The sequence below is a fragment of the Culex quinquefasciatus genome, chromosome 1, assembly GCF_015732765.1.
Source record: "Culex quinquefasciatus strain JHB chromosome 1, VPISU_Cqui_1.0_pri_paternal, whole genome shotgun sequence".
Classification (NCBI taxonomy): domain Eukaryota; kingdom Metazoa; phylum Arthropoda; class Insecta; order Diptera; family Culicidae; genus Culex; species Culex quinquefasciatus.
Window position 1 is genome coordinate 74,896,974 of NC_051861.1, and position 24,477 is coordinate 74,921,450.

The 24,477-nt window shown below is 38.8% G+C and overlaps 1 protein-coding gene across 1 annotated transcript; it reads right to left on the minus strand.

Annotated features, from left to right (window-relative positions):
* Nucleotides 1-772: 772 nt before the first annotated feature.
* On the minus strand, nucleotides 773-24,304 carry LOC6038661 (serine-rich adhesin for platelets). The gene is made up of 2 exons (XM_038248107.1): nucleotides 23,327-24,304; nucleotides 773-4,340 (listed from the first exon to the last, which is right to left on the minus strand). The coding sequence occupies exons 1-2, from the start codon at nucleotides 23,363-23,365 to the stop codon at nucleotides 2,643-2,645; spliced, it is 1,737 nt and encodes a 578-aa protein (XP_038104035.1). The 5' UTR covers nucleotides 23,366-24,304; the 3' UTR covers nucleotides 773-2,642.
* Nucleotides 24,305-24,477: the final 173 nt, after the last annotated feature.

Genomic DNA, 24,477 nt, shown 5'->3' on the forward strand with positions numbered 1-24,477 from the left:
ATGGTCATAACTCCTCAGTAAAGGCACAAAACTTGTTGCTGTCTTCGGCAAAGATGTGTAATTTTATGTCATAAACAACTGCAAAAATTGCGTATATTTCGACTAAATTAAGAGCTACAAATTTGTCGCTTTCGACAAACTTTCATTAGATCTTCTTCTCTACTCTACTCTACTTCTAGATCAAAACTGTCTGTCAATAACTTCAAAACATAGCCCTTAGCACAACAACTCTTTCGAAGACACCATTTAGCTAGGACGTCAAATAAAGAAGTTAATTTTGCCATTCCGAACACTGTGCTATCTTCCGGACTTTAGATAGAATCGTGTTTAGCATAACTTACTATACTTCAAAAACTTCATAATTTCCAATAGGGACTTATGACCCAAGACGGATTGAACAAGACCGAAACGGTCCAAATCGGTTAAGCCAGTGCCAAAATAGCCTAGTGAAAATTTTCGGTGCGTAGGTTAGGTATTAAAACCAAAGGGTGTAGCAAAGGACAATACTCGCTTCTTTTTCAAAAAGTTCTATGTGCATAGGAAACCCATAGCGCATTGGTTGTTCTGAAAAGGTAATCTAAAATAGTTGAAAAGGTACATCTATAAAGCAGGTAGAGGGGGTTGTGGACCGTTTGTTAACGCTTCATATGAAACAAGATTTTTTTGTATGAACAATTGTTCACGTGGGGGTAGTCTACAATTTCCAAGTGTCCACGTGTTTTATGGATGGTCACAGAGTGATATTTCACCAACCAAAAATAAAAAAAAAACATTTCGGAAAGGGGATTTTTTTAATTCAATGAGACATTTTGATTACCATAAATGACGGATACTGCTCGTGGTCTTTTTGATTCATTTCCTAGTTTTTCAAAAAACACTTTTATCATTCGCTTTGATCTTCATTAATAAGAATAGCTTTAGTTGCCACCAGTATATAAAAGTAAGTGAACCTTGTCTTCAAAAAAGCTCGTGCAATGCAAGCATGGTAGTTTTATTGATGCAACTGCAACTTTGATTTTTTTAGTCAATTGTCTTATCGGCTCTTAAATCAACTTAGCTCAATATTTAGAAAATGTTTTCAACTTAGAAATCTTGTATGACTCTCCATCCAATATACCCGCAGAATCTATGAACCTTAGAAATCTGAATAGAAATTTTGCTCAATTTTTAAGAAAAAGGTTAGAACGTTTTCCTGAAAAGAGATTACGATTTGTTGCAAATGGTTCGTTTTCTTGACTTATTTATATTATCCTTACTAATTTCTTACTTCTACCATGTTTCAGTGCGATTTTGTATGGCAAGAATTATATATCCATTTTATTTTTATTTTTCAAATTAGACAAGAATAATGAAGTGTTGATCAATATTCTCAGCAGTGATCCATTTTGAGCATTTCGTGGTATTATATCCTGCTTTTGTTTATGTACTTTTAGTTTTTTTGAATCTTCTCTTAGTAGTAGCCTGACTAATAAATTATTTACCCTATTCTACTATCACATTCAATTCAATGTTCGTGAGTTTGACGTGTTCCAACTGTTTCGCGTGGTTTTTTTTCGTGCTAACTACAATGATTTTGTAGTCGCCAGGTTATTTATCGTCAATTCAATTAAATAAGTTAACGACGCAAAGTAAAAAAGAGCAGCGATATTTTGTATGGCATCGACTATGTATAAGTTGTTCTTCCCTTTAAAAATGTGGTTTTTATTGATGATTTTACAAAAACAGTAAAACCCCGCTAGTTTGAGAATATAAACCCAAACAACAATGCATTATCAACATGCCTGGTTGTGATGTTTCCAAATTGGCTATCCAGATTTTTAGACGAAGATGGCATTATGAATTGTGCACTCCCGAATTGTCGAAAACGCGCAGTAGTACCAACATTAGAAAAAATTGTTTGTTGTAATGTTGGTAGCACTGCGTTATTTTGACGTTGCGGGCGTGCACCATTCGTAACCCCATCTTCGCTTAAAAATCTGGATAGATCAATCTAAGCTTGACTGTGTTGCGTGTATACTGAACCCCTGGTAGTTGGTCACTTTTTAAACCGTATTTTTTTCATGGAGATCAATCACACTATCAAAATGAACGTGTGATATTGTTTCGATCAAAACGTTTCGAAAATTCGTTCAAAAATTACGTAAATACATAAATAGGGGGAGATAGGAGGGGTGTCTGGAGTTTATGACAGACCATATTAAAAGAATAGGAAGAGTGCGTGACAGCGGAGGGAGCGTGGATTCTGAAATCCCTAAAATCTCTGAACGTAATATTTAAATAATCCCTAATCGATGGGTTGACAACAAAAAGTCTACCCAAAAAAGTCTTATGACGCGCTGCTGTGAGAACGAGAGACGTCGTAAATGTCTTTTTTGGTGATATTAATATTGGCAGTAAGGTTTTTAGTTGATGTCAAGCCTGCAGATGATTTTAGAATTACCAACACTTTGCTCGTCAGGTGGCATACATTGTCAAAAATTCGAAGCTTTACTGTATTCGTCGACGTGTGATGCATGTCTCCGTAAGTTTTGATTCGAAATTCTTCATTTGATTTCGGTGCCACTAAGGGAAGAAAGTTGACTTTTTGGCAACAGTTACTTTCTTCAGACCACATCTCATCCCGCCTTATACCAATGAAGCCTTCACAGCGACAGAAACTTAAGCAACGCATCGTAAATTAATCTAGGATTTATGTCGGAGTCGGCAGTGTAGCGAACACCGCGGAGATTCCCATCGTTATGACTAAGAACTCCATACTCCCCGACGATGAAACCGTCCGGCGTTTTTTCCTCTACACGGTACTTGCGATAGTTGCGCCCATCAACTACGTAGCCGACCTTGGAGTCTTCCGACGATCCAGCGGCTGGAGCTAGGGTTTGTACGACGGTGGCTGAATCACCATTTCCGGCGCCTTGCTTTTCTACGTATGGATCGATGATTTCCGTGGGATCAGGAGTTGGTTTGTGAAGTTGCTTTTTTGGTGGCTCGTGCACCTGTTTTGGGACAAACTTTCCGATGGCGTTGTGAATTGATCCAGTTTCGTCACCATCAGCAGGGGCGTTCAACTCGTCGTACGGGATCTTGTCAAGTTCGTTAAAGACGAGACGTTTCGGCTCATTGGACGGATTTGGAGTAGATGTGGTCGAAGGTTTAGGTTTGTCGTACAGGGTCTGCCAGTAGCTTGAAGGCCGGGAGTAGATCTTTGCCGGCTCTGAATAGATTCTAGCCGGTTCTGAGTAGATCTTTGCTGGCTCGGAGTAAATCTTTGCTGGTTCTGAGTAGATCTTTGCAGGTTCTGACCAAACCTTTGCAGGTTCACTGTAGTTTTTCTCTGGTTCTGACCAGATTTTTGCTGGTTCAAGTATTACTTGAACGGTCGTAGGAGTGTCCACCGTTTCAACCGGGGTATTATCAGATTCGTTCTTCAGTGGTAGATATTCTTCGTCAATGTCCTTCCATGTTTTCAGCGTTGGTGCAGTTTCCCCTATGAAGCTGTACGAAACGGAGCGAGGTTGATCTTTGTCGTTCTTTTTATCATGATAGATGACAGTTTGAAGAGGAGTTGCTGCTGAGTCCTGTTTGCGTTGCATGCGCCCACGTGCTTGTTGTTGGCCGAGTGGTGCTATGACGCGATGGATGTTGCTTGACTCGCCGTGCACGTCCTCGGTTCCGCTCGTTGACGGAGCAGACTCTTCTATCGTCAACTCACTACGGTACGAGTTCGAGTCAACCGTACGTTCATTTTCACTTGCGAGTATTTTCGATGACTTGGTGGTAGAAAGAGTCTTTCTCCGTGTGTTCAACCACGATCGTTGACTAGTTGAAGTTATTGTTGAAGTCGTGCTTGTCACCGTACTGCTGTACGTAGCATCTGTCTCCTCTGAGAAAAGCACCGTTGTCGTAGTGCTCTCAATCTCCCCACCACTGTTGGTTGTTTCACTGGAACTTATACTAATTTCGCTGGCAGCCACTGCCAGATCATCACCAGCTGCTTCTGTAGTCGTCGTACTGGTACTCGACAACAACTTTCCGCTACGGGGTCGATACTTACTCCTGTAGCCATACCCCCGGGAACTACTTCTAGCCAAATCTTCCTGGGAGTTAAACAGCGCTTCGATCGGCAGTACACTTTCCTCGTCTTCGGCGTGTCCGTAGTAAACATGACTAAACTTTCGCGATCCTCTGTGTGTTGATGACAAGCGAGGACTGTCGGTGCTTTTGTAACTACTACTGCTTCGACTGCTCCTGACTTCCGGCTCCATGAGCAGCGATAGGAACTCTGGCCCAGAAAGGATTTCACTCGGGGCTGGATAGCTGTGGATTCGGTCGATGGTTGAAATCTAAGAAAACGAGAAAAGAGGATAAAAACGCTTTTAATTGCTATCTTCACCACGATAATTGACCGGAATGCCGGACAACAAATATGCTATAATTTATTTCAGTTCAAGTTTCATGTTCCCATTAATTGGTAAAGAAGAAAAAGCACATCTCTAGCCACGACAACGCGATCGTTCTTTCAGACCACACCTTTGTTCAGTGATCCTCCCGTTCCTATATGCGGTCCTAGAATCTGCCTCCAGGCAGTCCCAATCATTATAATGACGATGATTGGAAGAAGTCAGGAAAGGAAGCAAATGTATTGGCCCCAGGGCACGATATTTTGCGCGTACTCACGTCGTTCCGTCCCTTAAAATTATGATTCGACTCAATTGGATCGCGAAATAATGCAGCACATCCTACTAGTTCAGCCCAGTCATCGAGACTTGACCACGTCTTTCTACATCAGAATGTGCGGATCGTAGTATGATTGTTGAGTAAGAAAAGCCCTGATTCAGGTTTTGTCAACTTGTCAACGACCTGTTACGTGTGGCAAAGTGTTTAAGAATGCGTTGAATATTGCAATGTGCGTGTTGAAATATTATACATGTTACAGCACTTGCAAGATGCTGGGAAAATGCAATCATAAACTGTAAAGATTTTCATTTTTAAAGTAGCATGATACTTCACGTATTGAGTAAATAAAATGATAGTGGTTAAATATTAATCTTTTTCAGTACATACAAAAATCTGGAGAAACAAACACCAAACTATGTTCGTGATTAAACCCATTTGAGAAAATGTAAGTGAAACTCCTGTTTAGTAAAAAAACCCCATATTTATCCTGAAGTGATGTCGAATAAAATTTTGAATAAAAAAGTTCAGTTTTATATTCTTAATGCATTGTTCTAATTCACATATGAGCAGGCCTATCATTTTATGTTGAAATCTAAAGATTACGGTTTGTAAAAATAGTGTTCCAACTGATATCAATAAAATTTGATCTTATTAGAATATTTATTAATAAGTTAACCTGATATCTCGTAGCAAAAATCTAAATAACTAATAAAACTAGTAGACTCATCAGCTTCTGAATCAAGAAAAGCGTTTTGATGGAATGTTGTACTACATGTTGTATTGAACGCGGACGTCCGATCACCCTCGGATAGAAGTTGCATTCCATCCAAATTAACCGGCAGACCTCATCTTTCAGCCTTACAATGTCAGGTTCACGCCATTAGCAGCGATGGCGTCGGGAGTCATTGGACCAGTTCAAATACCGATCTTATCGCACCTTGCACACCTAGGGTATAGTGCATGGGAGGGCGTACTAAGTGGTCTTCAGTAGTAGGGTACGCTTCACCACTTTGCAACAACACTTTCAAATGGCCACATGTAATTATTGGTTTCCTGAAAGCAAATTACTAGAACGGCGGCAAGGCAAGCAGTCAGACAGTACATTCTCGAGTTGCTGCTAGAGAACTGGATCTCTCTGCAAGTTGGGTTGCTCGCTGAATGATCAGCAATGTTCGGTAGTGGTCACCACAACCAGGTGAGAAACATGTTATACATTAGGTGCCCATTGCCTATGTAAAGGTGGTATGAGATTTAGATTTCAATGAAACACCCACTATAACTGGTGATCCCGAGTTTCGAATAGAGTGCCCATTTGAGAAATACAGTTTATGAATGAAATTTGATTATTTAAAAAGGTTTGCCACACACATGTTTACTTTATTTATAAGGAAAAGAATCTTACTCCATTAACTGAGCTACAATTAAAGGAGATAAGAACTGAAACAAATCAAAAATGAGCTTGACTTAAGACCAGCCTCCTTCTACACTTCGATTAGATCACCATCGCCAAGTTCCGTACTCTATCTTGCTGACTTTGCTGACCAAATCTCAACTGGCCAACCAGCTACAGATAGGAAAATGTGTGGTGTGGCACAGGTATCGCTGCTTGTCAGCATAAATAAGGCTGCAAAAGCTGTTTCAAAGAACCGGGGAACCGCCCAATCTGAAAAAAGCTCACTTTGCTCGGTTTGTATGTAAATGTTTGTCGAACGGAGATTTATTTGACACTAACTAGTGCTGTTTTGTAGTGTAATGATGAATGGTGAATTTGCAATGATTTTAACACATCGACTGCGTGAGAAACAACGTGTTTGTCCTTCCCCGGACAAATTGTTGTTCTAAGGGATACGGAAAAGCAAAATACAATAAACCCCCGATGGTTTGACAGTTAGAGTGTGTATCCCGTTAGTTTGACAAAGTCGAATAGAGAAATCGACGAAATACAAAGCTTTCTCGTATAAATAAGTGTTATACCGAAGTACACAATTGTATTTTTAATACGAAATAAATATTCTTAAATATTTTATCCTGACATAAAACCACAAATTGTAATGTGACAGAATCGCACAACTCGAAACGAAACTCTCAAACTGTTCCAATTAGCTTCCAGATGACTGTCGGAATGCGCAAACAACATCAGGTTCGAATCAGACTTGATGTGTGTGCAAAATGAAGCGTGGTACTGAAATAAGTAAAAAAAGAAGAACTCCAAGCGGCCTTCCAAGGCCGTTCAATGCCGTTTTCGCCGGCGCATCGTCCAATCCGTTTGGCCTGCTTTGCGTCTGCACCACCCCGGCTCCGACTCCGTCCAGAACATGAGGTTCGAAAAGTCCGGCTTACAATTTCAAGCATTTTGAGTTCGTTCGTTCGTTCGTTGTTTGCGGATGTTTCCGTCTGAGCAAATGAACATTCTTCAGCTGATTCGTCGTCGTTGTGCTTGTCTTGTCACAAGTTTTCACATATCAATCTAACAATCTTTATTGCAATTACTTTTACAATATTTTCTTATTTTTGTTTGTCAAGTATTTAAATCGCTTTCAAGTCAATTCACCCCAAAATTCATGTGAGACAAGATATCACGACAGCGACGGATCTGTTCCATCGATATAAGTGGGCTATTTTTGCTGCAAAAAAGGAAGAATAGAAATTCTTCAGCGAGCAAATATCTGGTAGGAGCTTACGAGGAGTAGTGTAGTAAATTCGATGCTTGGCAGATCCATAAACTCTGCAATGATGGGCTATTGGACGAGGAGACGATTAATCCTACCACAATTGTCGCCTCAGAGAAGTCGTTCGAACTCAAAGCTGGGTTCTTCCCACAGTGCGGGCTACGACAGCATTTTAATGAGTGCAATTTTAAAATTCTTCTTCACAACTGTTGAACCCGTATTGTGCCGATAACGAATGGAATAATCTCAGCTAATAGGAATCATTTGCAAGTCGAGTCCCCCATCAACATGAATTGCAAGCTAAAGATAGCTCCCCTTTGATTAATGGTATTTATTGGTCGACTCTTTAATGACGTTAGGGATAACACCAACACTTTTAGCTCGCAAATAGCGGCTACCCTTAAGCTCAGCGCGAGCCATGGCCTGGGCTTCCATTTCATATGATGCCGTGATGACTGAGCTGGTTTGGGAGATTGATGAGGAATTTGCGGCGCGCCAAAGACTGTTTCAAAAATTGAATGAAAAATTAAATCAGTTTAAAGTATATTTAGACGATGAATAGGCAGCCTTCGAGCTTTACGAAAATCGAGAGCTGGCAAGGACAAATGATGGTGCATATGTGGAATGTGTGATATATCGACCCGTTTGGTTGATTATTTTTTACTGGAAAATAGTGCTTAAAAATGCGTGATTCAAGAGTTTACTACTATTAAGATTTTTTTTAAATATTTAGATTGGTTTAAAAGTTTATTACCTCCAAATCTAAAATGTAGCTTAATATGTTTAATTTATTTCTCATGATGTTATTGATTTCATCATAAAATTGAGTTGAGAATGTATGGATTCTTTAAACAATTTTCCACTTAGAACAGTTAAAGTTTGTTTCTTAATAACAAGTTTAAAGGCACTGCAATTACGTCATATCTGCAGTAGTCGCTTCCCGCATTCAACTGACCATTCACTTGTTTCATTTGAGTGCCGTGTAAATTATTTTCGATCATATGAATCCACGTGTATCGTTTAAAGCAGTAGCCGGAGCATTATTATTGTCGATTGAAAATTGTCTGATTGTATCACAAATTTATTCTCAAATTATCATTTAATTAGCATTAAAATGTCAATCTGTCAACTTTGTATAACATCTGGGGTAGTGATTTATATCTTGACTTTTATTGAAGCTGTTGTTGCTCGTGCTCGTGAATATCTTTTCTCGCGAGCTTCTTTTTTGATAAAGTTATGCAGGAAACAAGGTGTGATCTCTTTGATAGATTCAGCCTATATTCAGTAAACAAATCTAAACACCATTGGTCATTCGGAAGCAGTGTTCGTGATCGTGATCAAAAGCCCCGTGATCATAAGTTATTGTCTCTTGAAAACTTCCTTGCATGTGAACATAAATTAGGTAAACTGTATCAAGTGATTCTTTACTCTGTAGACATTCCTCGAACTGTTTGTTGAATAACGAGCGCGATAATTAGAATGTTGTTATCCGATAGTGCAAATTTTGACGTGATTCAGACCGCGGGCGAGGTTCTCCAAGAAAGCCTCAGGCGGCATGACATGTATGGCGGTATTCTTACTACCAAACAGAGGCTCAAAACAAACACGGTGAGTTTTAAATGAATGCCTTCATAAAATCAACCAAGCCGGTAATTAAATCTTCAAACACCCCAAATTACACGCTTCGTGACAGAATCCGAGACGTTCGTGGTGTGGTGGAAGAAAATTGCGAAATTTAGAATTTGTGTTAAATTTCAAGGCCGCTTGTGTGATGGGCGTGATCAGTTGCTTTTTAAGAATGGATTGTGAATATTTTTAAACAGATGAAGGAATTTCAACATTTTAACCCCACACCCAAAGTTAAAGAACGAGGGGATAGTCCTCACGAAAAGAAACGTGAGGAAAGTGCTATATTGCGAGAGTAAAGTCCTCTCGCGTATTCATTCGTTCATTGGAACAGTTCATCCTATGAGTGGCTTATATGGACAAACGACCGCCACTTAGTCACCGAACCATGGTGGCCCATGCGGCAAAGTCACGGTTCAATATGCCGAAGGTCTTGGGTTCGAGTCTCGGTACCGGTACTTTTTTTTTGATAGATGAACTTTTTTGGAAAATGAACCATGAGTAAAGTACTCTCGGTAATTTCGGGATTTATCCTCTCCGTCCGCACACAGTACCATTTTACTACCGAATCGTGCTCTTTATCCTCTCGTATGCCGATGCCCAGTTCTGGGTGCACCAGTTCTCAACATGGTTTTGACAAAAATGGTTTAGCATGAATAAATCGCCAATCCTGTCAGAAAACTATGTGTTTTTAAAATGAAATTAATCTTGAGAAGGTACACTGAAATGCAAAAAAACACCCAATGCTTATCCATAGTTTTTTATAAAATATCTGATCTAATCATTTTAACTAAGAAATTTTAAGCCTGGTCAAAAAAACTTATTTTCGAATTGTGATATTTTCGTAGGAAATTGCCATTGGAAAAATGTTATTTTCACTCCAGGTGGAGCAGAATGTTCCAATGCATCTTCTCAAAAAAGAAGTTCACTAAAAATTGTTTGCTTTTAGCTGACTCGAAATATTTGGTTTAGCAAAATAGCAGAATTTTCAGTTATAGGCAGAACAGTTTTAATGAAAAAAAATAATGCAATCAATTAGCCAATGCTCAATCATAGTGTAAAATCAATCATTTTTTCCTGACTGAAGCTTCCGTCAGCAAGCTACTAACATTCCACAATACACGTATCCAATGCTATGCTAATGAAGTCGTTCTTCCAAGAGTAAATGGCAAACCACCGCCCAGTTGATCCTTTTGGTTCAGCCCAAATTAGCTGTACCAGATAGCAAAAACTGCTTTAAAGAATGTGTTCTTTTGTTTTGACAGTAGAAATTTGATATCTCAATTTGCGATCCAGGAACGAAACGGAGCCAAATGCTGACATTTTACTGCTGAGACCTGTGTGCGCGCGCTTGAACAAGTGACGAACCCACCGTGGTTGATGGGCAAGGTCCGTGCGGGCAAATTAAGTTGCTGATCGTGGAACGTCTGATGTTCGTTTATTGTCCGCAATATCGCATCATCAGCCAAGCATCGCTGGTAGTGGTTAAGGAGCATCCTTTTCTTGGGCGATGCTCCTAGAGCAATTATTCTGTCAATTTTCAACCTGTACGAGAGTGAGAACTTTAATTGAAGCGATTAAACTTGGTTAACTTGCTGCGGGGCTCCTAATGCAACCATCTTTCGTTTGCTTCTGTGTGTGCAATTTAATTGGCGTGAAGGTCAGGATCAACAGCGATGGCAATAAAGTTGTAACGAGAGTGTCATATTCTTAAACGGGGGATATTTGAGAAGAACAAACTAGCGGCTGATGGCTTTCTTGCCAGTCAGCTTGAAACGAGGTCTAGTTCAACGGCAGGGCTAAGCCACCGACAGACCATCGCGCGAAATTAAATCTGTTTGGGTCTTTCCATCGGCAAGCTTAGCATTCTTAAGCAATATGAGTCAATGTCACGGCTCTTGAACGGGGAGACAGGAATTTCAATGGTAAACTGGAAAACCTCTTTGCTTTCCTTATCTTATGTCTTTTTTATTTAATAGTTTAGAGTGCAGAACCATTGAATTATTTTCTTATTTAACGAACTTGTTGAAAATATTAACAAGGAAAATAAACAAATAATAACGAGGTACGTAACAAAATGTATCCAATGTGATGCATTTTTAAATCGAAATTCAGACCATCTCGTTACCTAACCTAACCATAACTCTTGATATTTTTTGTAATCTTCTATTATTGAAGATACTCCATTTTGTTTTCAGTTTCATGCTTTTACTTCAAACGTTATCATTTTTTTAAACCAAATAACATACTAAATGGTTTTACATAGAGTGATTATTTTTATATTTCAATCAACTATTTCTGGACCCTGAGTTCAGAACCATCATTGACAGTTATTGTCCCAAAAAAGAAAGACACCTTCTACAACCTTAAGGTATACATTTAGTCTCTGATCACGAACCCGAGGTTCTTTGTTTGATATCTCGGTATCAACGGTACGGTCCCTTCCATTTTCAGGTGTTTTTTTTCTCAATGATTTCTAGCTACCGCCATCAGGGATGACATTGGGTCTGGGGTGAGATAGGTTCATACAAATTTCAACATTTTTGTATAATCCAATCTCACCCCCAGACCCAATATCCCCTAATCACGAAAAAGAGAGAAAGAATTATTAGTGAATAACGTGATTTTTTTTCGTATCCCAAACTATCACATACTGATCAATCAGCCAAAAAAAAAATCTTATGTGTTCGATAATCCCAACCAAGTTAAACTGAGAACCGTTGACCCACCTATAAGCAAGATGTCACCCGTGCCATTGACACAAATAATCAATTAGTGATGCAGAACTGCATTGAACCAGTGACTTTGAAGTTCCGCGCTCGGTGCTTGCGATTTGATCTGACATTTGAAGAACCAAGCACCAAACTCCGATCCGATCCGAAGCTGGCATATTGTCTTGTCGTTTGCCAGCAAAACACTCCACATTATTGACGAACCGAACCACTGAGAGAACTGCTGAGTGTGTGGTCAGCCGTAATTAGTTCCAGATCGACGACTTCGGTAGCAATCGACCACCGGCGTGGAGCATCGACGACCAGCAGCGAAAAGAGATCCGGGTGGTGGTCACCCGCTGAAGTTCATTGCAGGTGATGAAGCCATAATCCCAACTGCTGGGGGTGCTCGATTAGTGCGGCTAGACTGCGAATCCCGACGCCGAACGTCATTTGCTCTAATTGGAGTCAATGACAGTGCCGATGCTGTTATTGTTGATCAGTGGTCAGACCTTTCAAGCTTGAGATTAGTCCCTCTGAAAGTTTCGATTAAACTTAAAAAAAAAATTTAAGGACTCTTAGATAGCTTAAAACAATCCATCGTTATTTTCAAGAATTCTTGATGTGTGCTTGGAATAACCTCCAGCTTTTAACATATCAATAAGTCACACGCTCTGACGTCAAGGTAGCTCTAAAAAGGATCCTCCGCCACTCAATCAATCCTGTCAAGACGTGGAAGTTCGCTCATTGTTACACTCGGAAGTCGTGATCGGTGTCAGAAAAGAATTTTGCCACCACCTAGCAATGAAGATACACACCAGCTACCGACATTACTGTTTAAGGTCGGTCATGTGGCTTTGATCTGGACACGTACACCAAACTCATGGACCTTTGATAGCACATGGCAATGTTAACCACTGACCATTGACGTCGTTCAGAATGACAGGGGGCTGTTAACCTGCAACAACAGTAGCGATTCGTTGATGATGCTTGATGATAGAGTGAATTTTCCTTTTGTTTTCAGGGCTGCGGAGTCGGGTCATATTTCAAGCGACTCCGACTCCGACTCCGACTCCGGCTTTCTGGGATTAGCCGACTCCGACTCCGACTCCGGCTCCGGCTTTCAGATCCAACCGACTCCGACTCCGACTCCAACTCCGGCCCACTAACTCTAGTCGACTCCGACTCCAGCTTTCAAAAAAATGGTTGGCTCCGACTCCAACTCCACATATTTTTAAATATTTCAAAAGTTAGTTCACTATTATTTCGAAAACATTGATAAATAGGATTATTTAAAAACTCTTTAAGTGGAAAAAAAAAACCCGAAAAATGTTTCTAGTTTTACAAGTTTTAGACGTTATTGAAACAAAAATAAAAAAACGCCAGTTTTGAAGGAATTTTCAGAAGAACAGTTCGGTAAGTAAATTTGGATTTATTTACTTAACCTCAAATTTTCATTAAAATGATTAAAAGCTAAAATATTAAATTGTTATTTTTTTGATAATCATTAAAAGAAAGCTGGCCTTAATCATTGATTTAACATATAAATTCAATTTGCTCACTTTTAAGTTGACATTTATAAGAATCACAGTGACTATTATAGTCACCTTGTATTGTTAAATAACAATTTTAAACGAAACTATTTTTTAAAAGCTCCATTGAAATTTTTAAGACGTACATGGACATCACGTCAAGGTTGAAGAAGTTTATTATTACAAATCAATGTATCTAATAAAATCTTCGTGGTAAGAACGCTTAAGGGTCCTTTTCAAATATCCGTGGCCTAGAAAATATTTTACCACGGAATTTTGGATTTATTTGAATTTTTAATTTTTTTTATACATTTAAAAGGAGGCGCTCGATACTTCTTGCATCTTCACCTAAAACAAAGATTTTCTGAATGGTCGTGTGCCTCCATGAAAATATATGATAAAACTTAGAATTGGATAAAAAACAAAAATCCACAGGATAAATATTTTCTAGGTCATGGATATTTTTTTTATCTTGAAATTCTGTCCTATCCTGAAATCTTGAGATTTGTTCAACGATAATTTGCAACAATATGAAAATAGTTTGCCTAAGGATCAACATTCTCAGACACTTTTAATTTTTTGTACACCCAAAACTGGCAGCGCTTGTCCGAGAGAATGATGGTCTCGAGTCGAGAGAATAGTGGTACCATTCACGGACGCAGAGAACACAGCTCGAGATGGGCGATAGAACTATTCTCTCGAGGTTCATTTGCAAAACAAGTTCATCCGTCAAACAAAAAACCAAAAGTGTCGATAACGGGAATCGAACCAGAGACCTTTGACAAACCAATCCAATGACTTAGCTGCCTCGGCCACCACAGCTTGGTGACCAAGGAGAAGTCAGAAGTCGATGTATGACACTTGTTGGAGATTTATTGATTCAACTAACGAATGAACTCATTTGTTATGATGGTGTGAGTTGGTACCATTATTCTATCGATTTTGGTACTGAGCCCTCAATAAATTTTGAGAGAACGATTATCTCGACTCTGAATTTTGGGTGTACAAAGTTATAAACAAAATGCGCATGTTGAGTTCCAAGTAATAGATTGTTATAATCGTTGAATATTTGTTGGAAGAGTTATCCTGACAGTGATTTTTTTGATTTCGATTTCCATAAATAGTGATTATTATTTATATTTTTTGATGTACCTCGTCACTTTTTTCCTGAACATTGGTTTACTTTACCAAGACATTCACTATCGGGGTATAAGATGACTGTGTGTGTGTAGATTAAATTTGGTCAAATTTGAGCTTAAAGGGTACATAAATATTGGCAAAAGGATGCAGTCAAAAATCAATAGAATATTTTTGACTACAAAACCATTATTGTTTTTATTTATTTATTATTTTTTTTGGGTTATGATGATACTACATACTTGGGTAAGAGCAGATTAACAGGTTATCATTTAGTGATCTCTAAAAAAATAAAAATGGCAACGCAGCGCATGCAATTTGAAAAACAAATTAAAAATATAAGAAGTTTTGTAAATTCATCTGTTTTATAGCAAATACTAAAAATAAAAAATAAACATAATTTTTGTTGAATTTAAGATGACTCCGACTCCGACTCCAACTCCGGGTAATCAGAAATTTTCGGCTCCGACTCCGACTCCAGCTAATAAAATTTAGCAGACTCCGGCTCCGACTCCGACTCCAGCTGTTCGAGTTTTTACGGCTCCGACTCCGACTCCGACTCCAGGCTTCCCAAAAAAGACCCGACTCCACCGACTCCGGCTCCGACTCCGACTCCGACTCCACAGCCCTGCTTTTGTTCATGTGTGGTCAATACATAACTTAAAGCTGTCAAGTTTGGAATGATATATTTAATTTAATATCGAAATTCTGAATTAAAGCACAGATTGTATCACTTCACCAAAAATTTATTTTATTTATTTCATTTGAGTTAAAGTATTTTCTCTCGCTTGGATACGGTGATTTTAGTAGATTGCAGACTGCAGACAAGAAACAAGGAATTATTAACTATAGGAATAAACCAATTCCACCTGAATCGGATCCTCATTACCAAGACAGCCGTCCATTGTCGGTCGCTCCCATCTCCACTGTGCACCAGGGACAAGGAAAGAGATTTGGAAGACGGGAAGGGTTTGATGCTCTACTTTTTTAAGGGGGTATGGGAAAATCTCCACGGTATTCCCTAAAAAGTTTCGCTTGAAGTTAGACGACAACACACAAATCGTGTTCATTCATTCATTAAAACAGTTCATCCCATTGAGTTGCTTATTGAACAAATAACCGCAACTTGATCACCGAACCGTGGTGGCCGATACGGTAAAGGCGCAGTTCAGTTCAGAGTAACAACACCAAACATTTTTTTTGCGGCAACCATATAAAGAAAAATAAAGATTAAGTAAAATTTAAAATTTGGACACGTGGCAGACAAAACAGGTAAACAGGTAGCAGTTGATGAATTTCTGGTTTCATCATTCGTATATAACCCAGAACTAGTAGCAAAAGAATTGACCAGGGGCCTAATGATACGCTTCCAAACATAACAAGGCACAAATTAGTCAAATTCAATATCAAATTTTATTTTCCATGTGTAATTAAGCCCCCCAAAGCCATTATGATTGCACCCGCTTTTTAGATGAAATTATTCAAGAACTGAGCTCCATATTATCACCATACAACAGTCCTATAGTTCTAGCGCCGATAATGACATCTAGGCGTTGGTGGACTCCACCACCACGCCGCAGCTTTAATTAATTGACCTTGATCTAATTTTCCCCTTTACTTGCTAGGAGAACGCAACCTAATGTGCAACGACAGCCTCACCACACCGGTGACGATGACGATTCTAACTTGTAGCAATGTCAAACGTGCTCTGTTGTCACACATCAATTTTAAGTAATATTTGAGTTGAAATTGTCCCCTGTACTCATGATATCAATCATGGTTCAACATTTACAAATGACGTTAAAAATTGTGTTCCAAATACTTTCCGATACTTGCCACCTTACAAAATCAACTTGATATACCGTCAGTGGGGGTGACAAAGTGATTTTTTTACGGATTTTACCATTTCTCAGGTTCTTTTCAATGAAACTAAATTCTGTTGTAGGGGACATCTTAAGATGACTTCGCTGAAAAAATCTCGTTCCTAGAACAAATCCTGTTTTGGCAGCTGTCTAAAGTTGAGGTACGTTTTTGGCCAAAAATTACCTCTCGAAAAATCACTTTTCTAATAATTTTGTTGGAATTGCTCGAAAACTACCCCAATGTTTGAAAATATCTACTTCAAACATTGTAGCATGTCGATACGATTCCCTCGAACAAGAAACACTGTTGGATGACTTGTTTTTACCATATTATTGTATTTGAGCTTAATTTTACTTTCATTTGACCCAATGTCACCCCCTCTAAGGGGTGGGATTGGATCAATTTTCAAACTATTGCCATTTAAGGTAGTGTTCATCAAAATCCACCATGTTTTGGGAAAATGTTAGTGAACTATCTAAGAACAAATCTACGTTGAAAAATTTTCGATGTTATTAAAATTGTTTTTGTTATTAAGAAATTACGAGAGGTGTACCGTTTTTTGATCCATAGTCACCCCCACTGACGGTACGTCATACTTTTTTTTCTCGATACATTAAAATGTGAAATGCGACAAGATATCATGACGGCGATAAGTTGCACCTACAACCAACCAGGCAATAGCTGAGTGGTAAATTTGTGTTGTGGTTCTAGAAAGGGGCGTCGGTCGTCAGTCCACTCCAACGGACGGACCCACCATCAGAAGGACCCAAATTTGGTCAATCTCGTCAGTTCTAGGGAACGCACCATCAGCACCACCATATCAAACCGGTCATTGGTCGTAGACAACTCCTTAAAACAAACATTTCCGCACAGAAGCCAACGACGTGGATAATATGAATTGATCTGTTTTATGACGGCCCTTTTATCCCAAAATGGGTAAATCAAACGACTGGCTCCGGCTGTATCATGCAAGATAATAAGCCTAGTACAATTGGTCAAGGTTAAGTTTATAAATGTTTAAAGCGTCGCTGCATTGCTTTGTTGGCATAATAAAAAAATAAAATAATAATATAAAATCAAAAATTTAAAAAAAATGTGGCATTGAAATTTAATATATGAATTTTTTGATCCAAATGCATTAAGGAAAAGTTTGTCGGATCAAAAGTTATCTGAAACTTCACCAATGCTATTCAGTTACAAATACGATAATTTATTTGAAAATTACTTGTCAAGTTCTTGTTCAATACCTCAGTTACACTCTTTTAAAGGTACGTGTGGAGCCAACTCATAAAACTGGTCACGGAACAACTTTTTCCTTTGAGGTCTCCTGGCAACCATGCTTCAGCACCCCTTCCTCTCCATGTTATTCCAAACAAGCTACAAAGGTCCGTAAATGTATTTATTTCATCACTCACTTTTGATAAGCGGAAATCAATCAAAAAAATTGAGCCTGGCGCTGCTAAGACAACTAACCACGCCTGGCCTGCCAGCAACAGATCTGGATCAAACGATTGAGAATGCCCGTTCTGTTGGGTAACCCCCTCTCTATCACGTGATCAAGTGTTGAAGTCTGAGCTAAAAGTCGCCGAGAGAGGTGTACATATATTAAGCTTGTAGCGTAATTACGGAACCTGCACACAGAGACTCTTGACGTCCAGAACCAGTCTGGAGATTTGAATTATAAAAAGAGGCTCTACCGAGAGTTGTATGTTTAATTTCTGGAACAACCTGATTTCATGTTATCGATAGTCTAATAGCTTTGCTGAAGGCCATAATTGTTGTGGCGTGACAAAGCAGATTTTGAAAATATTGCGTCACAACTTTTATAAATAAACAAGTTATTTATTTTAGGGTTACTCGATACTGCAATTCGATCAAAATGCTCAAACTAAAGGATATATTTATGCTCAAAATAAATAATATTTCAGTAGCATCTCAAAGGTGGAAACCAGGCAGTTACATCAATAGAAAATCTAGGTGCTCAACAGATAGTTTAAAATAACAAAACAATCATCTCTTGAAAGAAAATCTATTGAATATGTTATCGTTACGTGAATGATATCAATGATCCAGTGCATGCATTTTTGTGTATTTCCACCATACATTTTCAAAAGAGCAAAGTAGTTCGAAATATTCACTAAAATTGCCAAACAGTAAAACGTGCCTTCAAATCTAATCAGCAGCTCGTCAGCTGTGTGCTATCTTGTGACATAGACCATTTTGGTCGAAAATGAGTTAATGATGACGTTTTGCTATACTTAACAAACACTACAAGATGCTTTAACCCGATTTTGGAAACTCGCTTCCGTTTCCCGGATATCGCGATACACACTTGTGACATAGACCAATTTATCATCAAAATGATTGTGCACACTTGTGACACGTCATACATGTTGTTGGAAAATGTGGAAATTTTTTCTTGTTTTTCACAAATTTATGTACCCACATACTTTCTAAAGGCAATGCAACCTTTTGTTTATAAAAATATACTGATTAAGTCGATTTAACCATTGATTTGAGCTTATTTTAGTTTGTATGGGAATTCTGTGCACACTTGTGACACGTAGTTCAATTTTACTTTCGAAACACATTTGTGTCACGTGCTTTTCAGATTTTTGTTTACATTATTTACTGAATCTTTTAACTGGTGTAACCAAATTAGTTGAAACTTGGAGCGTTTGTCAAGCGATAGTATACGAACCGACTGTTTCAAAAAGTTTGGGTCTATCATTCATAGTTTTGAAATTATTTACCAACAAACTTTAAAAATCGATTTTATCGAAAAGTACTAAATGGTCGTTGTCACAAGATAGCACACAACTGACGAGCTGCAAATCCAATAGTAAATTCACATGCACACAAAAGTTATGTCTAACCAACGGGTTTCAAAGCCAGCACAGTCTGAGAGGACTATGCCTCAGCCCACACGGCTATCAGACTGTAGAACAGAGGGAAATAGATCCAAAATTAGCATGACATTTCGACCAAGCATGCTTCCCATACTGATGCGCTACACATATCTGCGTGTGATTGCAATGCAAAATTTATTTTACAATCTCGTCTTTTACATGGAGCAGTTTTACAACTTTTTTTACAAAACAAAAAATTTTACTTGAATGTAAATGAATCAAGATATCAAAGTGTTTCAAAAAATGAATATTTATAGTAAGTATCATATTCACATTATGACTCAATCAGAAATTACGTACATATTCCAACCTCAAAGTAGCTGATTTGCTAGAGTTCTTATGGCTGAGAGAAGGAAAAAACCTTTTAACACGGTAGCAACCGAAAATAAGGCATTAAATCTCGCAAAAATTAAATTTGCATAGCCAGTCTATTGAAAGTAGTGTTAACGACTCTACCAATATCTCTAGAATCTGATTCCAGACAAGAATCCAATTAAAACTTGCCTGGCAACCAAGTGTAATAATTTTTAAGGTGATAGTATCTGCAAGCACAAATCTGCGCATGCAAATTCTTTCATTTCGCAACAGCTTTATCGGTTTTGTGTCTCTATTCTGGATTATCCAGGACTTCTGGATTCCATAAAAATCCTGGTAAATGGCGCCTTGTCACGATCAAGAATTTTATTCAACATAACTGTGTGACTACATCCCATGAAAGAAGCAATTATACAAAGTCCTCCTCCAGGAGAGTTGTAAAAATCAAAAAGATGATATCGTGGACTCTCCTCGAAATGCAACTTGATCAACCGGTTAATTTTCAAGTGCCGCAATTTAAAGCCTAACAGGACAAAGATTTTGATGTGATTCATTAGAGTAAGCAAATAAAAAAAAAAATACGTAGGATTATTGATCGATAACATTCTGAAGAATAGCTTTTTAATACATTTATGCTACTTTTTTTTAAAATTGAATTATTTTTGCTACTCTCATTCTGATACATTCTGTAAACAATGGGTGCCCCTCAAAAAAAATGAAGTTGACTTTATAGCTGTCTGCCACCATTGCTAGTACCAACCACTAGTGTCTTCCTTTTATCTACAAGGACTTCGCCGCCCTGGGCTCCTTAGTGTATGAAAGTATGGCACGGAGCGACGGCGCCGAATACCCATATTTACAGAAAGAATTTTAGAGCGCCCGCCGCGGTATTCGAACCGGCGACCTTCTGGATTGTGAGTCCAGCGGTTAAGGATGTTCGTCGCTGTTGCGTACAAGCCAAAATTGCATGCTATATGTGGAAGTAGCGAACAGCTCTAATTCTCCATACAAACTTTGGAGAAAAACCAATCAGCCCTGTCCAAATATTTTTGAATAATTCAAAGTGGACGTGTTTCAGAAGACCCGAAACTTCATGGTTCCCCTCGAGTTGAGACTGTGCAGAAATTTTGCTGGTCGGTTTTATTATTCAAACATATAATGTTATAAGCGGGCCACCCCTTACTGACAGAATGGACGTTAGTGTACCCAGAAAAAAATGACCCTATGCTCCATAAGCGGAAATCAGATTTTAAGGTTAGTTAAAGCAACCGTGCAAATTTGGAGAGAAATTGGTTAAGATTACCCCATTTCCCACTTCATAAAAAATGGCTTTTTTTAAATCGCTAATCGCTGTGGTATGTTCAAAAAAGTTCTAGAGCATTAAATTTGCAATGAGAATCTCACTTTTTAGAAGAATTGGATCGAAGTATCGTACCCTGCAGACAAAACCATAAGAAAACACCACGAGGGTGGGGTTAGATTTCCACAATAAGTGTCCACGTTGATGGTCTCTTTCAAATGAAAAACATTTCACTAAAACTTTTCGTTGACAACAAAAAAACAGAAATTGTAGGTTCTAAATTCTTTAAGGGGTTACATACATGTATATCGGCAAAAAAGTGGCATTAAAATATAGATATTCACACACCCAAAACTGGCAGCGCTAGTCCGAGAGAATGATGGTCTCGAGTCGAGAGAATAGTGGTACCATTCACGGACGCAGAGAACACAGCTCGAGATGGGCGATAGAACTATTCTCTCGAGGTTCATTTGCAAAAAAAGTTCATCCGTCAAACAAAAAACCAAAAGTGTCGACAACGGGAATCGAACCAGAGACCTTTGATAAACCAATCCAATGACTTAGCTGCCTCGGCCACCACAGCTTGGTGACCAAGGAGAAGTCAGAAGTCGATGTATGACACTTGTTGGAGATTTATTGATTCAACTAACGAATGAACTCATTTGTTATGATGGTGTGAGTTGGTACTATTATTCTATCGATTTTGGCACTGAGCCCTCAATAAATTTTGAGAGAACGATTATCTCGACTCTGAATTTTGGGTGCATACTAACAAAACAAATTTGAAGATATTTGGTTGCATGGTTCATTAAAAATTTTTTTTTTATTTTTTGTTTTCATGATAAAACCCGTTAGTTTTTGATTTTTATATTTTTAAAAAGCTAATTTTAAAAATTTGGCTTCGTCATGTACACCGGATACATCTTGAGAGTCTTTACCTCAAATATCAGCCAATTTGGTCCATCCCATCTCGAGATATCGTAAAAAAGCAAAGCAATCCACTTGAACGACCCCCGGGTCTTTTGTGGGCTCTATTGCAAGTTTCTGCTCATTTCTAGGCGCCCGAAGGTTATGTGTGGTAAGTCAACCAAAACCTCTTTTACGCAAATGGACCGTCGTTTCACTTCCCCATCCGATAGAAGGCCAGGAGGATAAGGCGGGAATCGAACCCGCAACTTAGGGATCGGCAGCCGAAGCCGCTAACCACCGCGCCACGAGCCCCTGCGAGAAATCGTGGCACCCGTAAATCAACTCGGGGTTTAGAGAAAAACGCCAACAAAGTTTGACAGTTCGCTTTGCGCATGGCAAAATGTTGAGCTTAAATCGTCTCTTACTCAATTTAATCATGAAATATCTTCATGAAACTTTTAGGAGCGATTAATAATTATGTTTTGAGTGGATTTAACAAATATTCTGTAATATTATATTTTCTGATTTTCTACATGTCCTAGTAAATTTACCCTTGAGACCTAGTAAATTGTGGTAAATAATGTCGGTTTTTATTATGTAAACCGCCTTTTTTCATTTCATTTTATTTCAATCATTTCGTTGTTTAAGGATGACTTGTATGAAGTTACTATCCTAAACTGAGATGTGAACTGCCTCTAAACAGCTGATTAATTCGATCTATAGTAGATCTTGACGAGGTTTGTAAATCTTCTATACAATACTACACCCAAAGTTAAAGAACGAGGGGAAACGTGAGGAAAGTGTTATTTTGCGAGAGTATAGTACTCTCGCGTGTTCATTCGTTCATTGGAACAGTTCATCTTATTGAGTGGCTTATATGGATAAATGACCACCACTTAGTCACCGAACCATGGTGGCCCACACGGCAAAGGTACGGTTCAAAATGCCGAAGGCCTTGGGTTCGAGTCTTGGTACCGGTACTTTTTTTGATGGATGAACTTTTTTTTGAAGATGAACCCATGAGTAAAGTACTCTCGGTAGTTTCGGGATTTATCCTCACAGTCCGCACACAGTATCATTTTTCTACTGAATCTTGCCCTTTATCCTCTCGTATGCCGATGTCCAGTTCTGGGTGTACATTGTTTGCAAAAATGATATACTACTTAATTCCGTATTTCTAATCATGACGTTGTGAGGGGCCATCCATAAACCACGTGGACTTTTTTTAAATGCTCTACCCCCTCGAAGACAATTGCCCACACAAACAAATCATGGGCAATCGCCAACCACTACCCTTCACCCTTGTTAAGTGTTTACGTGGTTATGGATGACCCCTAAAACTATTTTATTTAAAATAGCATCAGCATCACTCAATGGAAAAACAGGCTGTTCCCCTATATGTGAAAGTATCTAAATTATAAATTTTGGTAAATAAGTTTCTAAGAAAATAATGAACAAAAATTAAAAAAAAAAACCTTTGAATTGAAGAATGTGACAATTACAGCAGTTTTAAGATGAATGACTTAAATCAAAACTTTTAATACAAAAACTGATAAAAACATTTTAACTTTTTGAACTTCAAATCAAAATACCAACAAAAAAATCGGACACCCTAATTTCTTATCTTTTTTCTCTAGATTACATTTAGAAGGTAGAAAGATTTCAACAGACTTCAACTTACCATTAAAAAGCAAACAATCAAATTAACAATTTGTTCCATTCTACTCAAATGTGCAATGATTTTGTATATGTCAGCTACAAAATAAACAATTTTCGTTTCTGCGGACTCCTTCGGCGGATCTCCTTCTACTGTGGACTCGTTGGTCGATGATGATCAATGAGCGTACAGCACTAGGGGTAGCCGATTCTTTGTTTTTCTTTATTTTCTTTCTCCCCAACTCCAAACATGAGCTCACGGTAGCGATGTTCTCTTCCTGAAGTGTACTTCTTCTAACGGTGAAGTATCGAAAGAGAGTGCTCAAGTTTGCTGTGCAGTGCCCGGAACAATCCGTTATCTAATCTGATCTCTTCTAGCTTTCAAGGATCTCAAGATGTTTCAGAACTGATGCATTCCCGAGGTGTCCTGAATGGTGTCAACCTGCTGATGCTGCTGCTGCTGCCAAATGCCGTAAAATAGTTGGTCCATTTTTGTGTCTCCAAACTCCAATCTCCAGTACTGTTGACGTTCTCTACCCCGATTCAATCGATTGGCATATCGTTCTAGCCACCGACCGGTTGGCAGGCTGTACCGCGACCTTGACCAAACACTTTCTTGACCGCGCCACAACCACTACCAAGGGTCTTCTACAAGAGGCACACTAATTTGTTTGAGCAAATACTTTTCGGTTGACTAACTTTCAACGGCACGCGCTAGTTCTTCAAGATCACCGGCGGACACTCTCACTAACTCTACTCAATACCATTCGAGCTAATTCAACACGGACTCCCGAAATCCCGGTCAATTCCAGTCACACACACACAGGGTTCCTTTCTCTTCCGAGGGCGTAGTTACTGTTGTTACGTCCTACAGGAGTGAGTCCTTCTGATCGCTGACTGACTCCACCACTCGATCTCGATTCTGACTCTGTTCCGGGACTAACCAACCGCTGCTCTAGGGAAGACCGACCCGCTAAAGCATCTATTCTGTAACGCGGACGGCTGTGCACTGACAAATGCTATGTGAAACAGAAATTAAATTGGTACGATATACATATTTTGTTCTATACGTTTATTCTTCGGGCAGGCGCGCGTCGTAACGATCGTGCGGAGAATTCGCGTACAGAACTTCGTCGGAGTTGAAGTCGCGAGTCCAAGCGAGATCAAGAGAGCTTT